The sequence below is a fragment of the Tupaia chinensis genome, unplaced genomic scaffold (genome assembly GCF_000334495.1).
Source record: "Tupaia chinensis unplaced genomic scaffold, TupChi_1.0 Scaffold143913_1, whole genome shotgun sequence".
In the NCBI taxonomy this organism is placed as follows: Eukaryota; Metazoa; Chordata; class Mammalia; order Scandentia; family Tupaiidae; genus Tupaia; species Tupaia belangeri.
In genome coordinates this window covers 864,085-868,866 of record NW_006203764.1, presented here as the reverse complement: position 1 = coordinate 868,866, position 4,782 = coordinate 864,085, and the positions used below count along the sequence as shown (strand labels likewise).

General features: G+C 56.2%; 1 protein-coding gene across 3 annotated transcripts in view; it reads right to left on the bottom strand.

Moving 5' to 3' along the window:
• Window positions 1-299: 299 nt before the first annotated feature.
• SYNE3 (spectrin repeat containing nuclear envelope family member 3) overlaps window positions 300-4,782 on the bottom strand; it is a 110,833-nt gene continuing 106,350 nt past the window's right edge. For all 3 annotated transcript variants that reach the window (XM_006165369.2, XM_006165370.3, XM_027767077.1), the window contains exon 18: window positions 300-2,536. In XM_006165369.2, the coding sequence (XP_006165431.1) occupies window positions 2,336-2,536 (201 nt within the window). In that variant the 3' untranslated portion in view covers window positions 300-2,335. The remainder of the gene's footprint in view (window positions 2,537-4,782) is intronic.

Genomic DNA, 4,782 nt, shown 5'->3' with positions numbered 1-4,782 from the left:
CCCTCCTCCTCCTCTCTCTGCCTCGCTCGCGCTCTCCCTCGCACACGCAAGCGCACACACGCACATACACGCACCCCTGGGCTCGCTCTCTGTCACATTTCTTACCACAACTCGGGGCCTTCTTCGCTGTGGGGACAGAGGACCAAGGCACACATGCAGGTGCCACTATGACACCTTTCCCAAACGGCACTGGCGAGCTCTCAGCGCTTCTTAAAGAGGCTAGAGAGCAGTCATAAAAACAGTCTGCACCCACGCTAGCAGAAGCGCGTCCACAGGGAAGCACCAGGAACGCTGCTGTAGCACATTATAACTGTCTTTATATAAAAGTAATCAAAATATCAATTTTCCTTTTAAAAACAGTTACGTAAATAAGCAGTTTATGGCATTGTTATCAAGTTTTAAAAGTATAGATAATAGGTGTCCCCGCCCGCCGGCCCGTACGCTGCGGTTTCTCCCTCCCGAGCAGGAGCGCGTTTCTCGCAGCCGCGTGGACAACGGGCAGTTTTCTTTTGGATGTCGCTGCTGTGGGGGGTCGTGCTGTAGTGAGGGGCTGAGGTGGCTGGTTCTGCTCCAGCTTTGCAGCCTCTCGCTGTGTGGCCACAGGTGAGGTACTGCCCCTCGCTGGCCTGTCTTCTCACCTATGAAGTGGGGAGCGTGGGAATGGAAACGTTCAAAGTCCCCTAGCCAGAGCGACCCAGGGAGCACGTGGCCTCAGCTCGAGCCCTCAGCCCTGATTGTCCAGTAAAGTGGCCGCTGTCCAAACAGCTGAGAAGAGCGTGCTCCTGGGTCAGTGCCCAGCGCTCTCCACACGGCGCTGTTCTCTGCCCTGGAATGTCCGGCTCTGCCTTGTTCTGGGCCTGGGTCCCTGTGGAGAGAGCGGTACCCGGGCTGGGCCTGGTGCTAGGATGGGAGGGTATGTGTGAGACAGAAGGCGGGAGAGGAGGTGCTGGGTTCAAGACCCTCTTAGGGCCTCCATTTCTTTTCTGTTTTGTGGCCTTTTCAGGGTCACTTTGATGCAAAGTCTGACAGAAGGCCTGAAAAACATCTCCTCTGGGCCCTCAAAAATCCACTTGTGAAGACTGGACACTATGTATATTGGTAAAAGGGGACATTTAGTGTTGATTTGGGGAAAACATGGCCCACTTTCAAAGCACTCAGGAACCACCTGCAGGTCCCTGGAGACAAGGGATGTGGTTCTGGCCTCAGTGCCCAGCAGAGTTGCCCAGCCCATCCCCGGGGGTGCACAGAGCCCCATCTACCAGACCCTGCTGGAAAGTGCCTGGTTTGGGTGGCCTAGACCCTGGCTCTACATTGGGGTGTGGGGGACGTTCCTGCCCGTCCACCTGCCTGTCTCTGACGCCGCTCCCGGGGAGGGCAGGAAGACCCATCAGACAAGCCACGCTCCAACACGGCGTCCCGCGGCCCTGGCTTGGACTCTCAACCTCTAGTCTGCGGTGCGGCAGGCTCTTCCCTTCTCCCCTCAGCTCGAGTTCCAGACGCTGAGGACTCAGTTGAAGAACAATGGAGGAGATGTGTCCATCCTGGCACAGTGAGGCGTGTGCTGTCACCACTCTGTGCGAGGTCTTACAACTCAGGCATGGTGTGAGCACTCCCTAAAGACTCAGGCCGTGCCCGGGAACGCAGCGCTGGCCAGAGGCTGCTGAGCCGGCGTCAGGGCTCCTGCACGCAGCGCCTCTTGGGTTCCAGGTCTGCTCCCTGGAGTTCTTTTCCTCCCTTCACATCAGCCTACCACTGGTCACTTCCACTGCTGTCATGGCCATTGCTACTTCTAACCCACGGCGTCTATGCTTCGCAGGCGACGAAACCAGGCAGGCTGCTGCCCTCTGCGGGAAGCATCTCTGGGCCCTGAGTGTAGGCCCTGCTGCTCTCCCAGAGGCAGCTCGAGGCCGTCACTCTAACTTCTGAGCTTGGGGTGGCTTCTGGATAAGAGCTTGCCATGAAGGTGACATGTCATCGTCCCTACCTTGCAGGACTCACTGCCAGCTGAGGCAAAAGTGCTACCAGATTTGACTGGAAAATGACACTGCTAGGCCTTCCCCAAACTATAAGTCCACGGCATACAGGAAACGATGCTGCAGGGCGTTTACATATGGGGCGAATGAAAGTTCAATGGCAGCGCCGGGTCACACTGCACACGCTTGGTGTAAACAGGAACCGTCCACGCTGTACAGAAGTCGGGAACTTGGAGCCGGGTGTGGACACGGTACGCAGCTCTGTGGTCTCTCGCCTGTTTCCAGTTTCTCCAGGGGGGCATTCTCCGGCGTCCCAGGACCGCTGGAGGTTGGAGGAGCGAGTCCCTGAGCACCCCGGGGGGCTAAGTGGGTGGAGGGCCGTTGTAGCGGAGCATGAGGGTGAAGGAGCGGGCCAGGTTGTTGGCCAGGGTGCAGCTGCGGTCCTTCTCCCCCATGGGGAGCAGGAAGGCCAGGAGGAGGAAGAGGAGCAGCAGCAGCTGCAGTGGCAGCGCGAGGCAGCAGGCCTTCCGGAGCAGGGGGCAGAGTCCTCGCCCCCGCCGAGCCTGCAAAGCAACACAGGACGTGAGCGCTTGGGGCTTGGGGGGAGCAGGGGCAAGGGGGGCCCTCTGGCCTGGCCACCATGTGACCACACACATTTCAGTCTTCCCATCTGTGAAACGGGCCCGATGTGAGTTTGCCAGGAACAAAGATCTCTGCGGTGTTCTCACACCATTCACAGTGTGAAAAAGGAGAAAAGGATGAAGTGTGAGGCTCTGCCAGGTTCCCCAGAAAGCCCTGCCTGAGGGGAAGGGTGCGGGCTGGGACTCAAGACGGTCGCTCAACCTCTAGACTCACACCTCTCAGCCCAGCGTGGGAGCGGCCCTGCCACCAACAGTGGTTGTGAGGATCGAGCGAGACACAGCCGGCATACAGGAGGATTCAGAAGCTGCAGTCATCACTACGCCTCATTCCTACCATCAACATCTAAGTTGCTGCCACCACCATCACCACCACCACAGTCGGCACCAACATCACCACCACCACGGTCGGCACCACCATCACCACCATCATGGTCGGCACCAACATCACCACCACCACGGTCAGCACCAACATCACCACCACCACGGTCGGCACCACCATCAGCACCACCACGGTCGGCATCAACATCACCACCACCATGGTCGGCACCACCATCACCACCATCACGGTCGGCACCACCATCACCGCCATCACCACCACCATGGTCGGCACCAACATCACCACCATCATGGTCGGCACCACCATCACCACCACCACGGTCGGCACCACCATCACCACCACCATGGTCGGCACCAACATCACCACAATCACAGTCAGTACCACCATCACGGTCGTCACCACCATTATGGTTGTCACCACCATCACCACCATCACGATCGTCACCGCCATCACCATCACGGTCGTCACCATCACGGTTGTCATCATCATGGTCGTCATCATCATGGTCGTCACCACCATCACGGTCATCACCATCACCACAGTCGCCATCACCTTCACCACATCACGGTCGCCACCACCATCACCACCATCACCGTCGGCACCACCATCAGCACCATCACACGACCATGGTTGTCACCACCATCACCACCATCACAGTCACCACCACCAGGACCACCGTCACGGTCGCCACCACCATCACCACCATCACAGTCATCACCACCATCACTACCATCATTGTCATCACCACCAGCACCACCATCGTGGTCGTCACCACCATCACACAATCATGGTCGTCACCACCATTACCACCGCCAGGCTCGTCATCGTCACCATCTTCTCATCCTTCCTCTCCCCCGTTCCTCATTCTCCTCTTGGTCCTCCTGCCCTTCCTCCTCCTCCTCCACACCCTCCCCTTCCTTCTTCTTTCTCTTCTTCGTCATACTCATCTTCATCCTCAGCATCATCAGTCTCCCCTGAAGGTCAGTACCCTAGTCTTCTCTGCTGCAATGTCCATAAAAGTGGTCAAAGGACATCTCCTAAATTCTATTGGGTCATTTGAAAAGTAACGACACATTTTTTCATATTTTTATATGCAAAAATGCGTCATGACTTTTCCAACCACCCAGTGGAAGGATGGGTAGTTGTGGCTGTGAGGATATTCAAATGGCCAGGGAGTGTGGGACAAAGTGCCATCCTTCAGGAAAGTGGATGCCCTCATGGTCACAATGTGGCTGATGCAGGGCATGGGTCCAACTCTTAGAACTGGAAGACTGGGTTCCAATCCAGGCTGTCACATACTAGCTGTGTGGCCTGGGGCAAGCCAGTAACCTCTTTAAGCCTCTGTTCCCCTCTCTGCAAAATAGTGATAAAACATTCACCCCTATTTGCTGGGCTACGGTTGAGGACTCAAGACAAAGTATAGCTATATCTCAGTTAAAGAGTGCCCCGGCTCTACTACGCTCTACTAGTCATAACAGCACCAGCACTATCAGTAACTCTTAGCACTCGCTCATTGCTGTTAATATTAGTAGTAACAGATTAATACTCTGTAACTAATATTACAGAGTAGATCTGCTAGCTCCCTGAAGAACCAATGGTTAACCCTCCAGGGCACCAAAAGCCACAGTCCAGATGACAGCAACAATGGCCATGTGGTGGTGGTGTTGGCAATAATGCTTGATGATGGTGGAGGAGATGGTCATGGTGATGGTCATGGTGGTGGTGATGGTCAAGGTGGTGGAGATGGTCATGGTGGTGGTGATGGTCAAGGTGGTGGAGATGGTCATGGTGATGGTGATGGTGGTGGGGATGGGCATGGGGGGGGGCATGG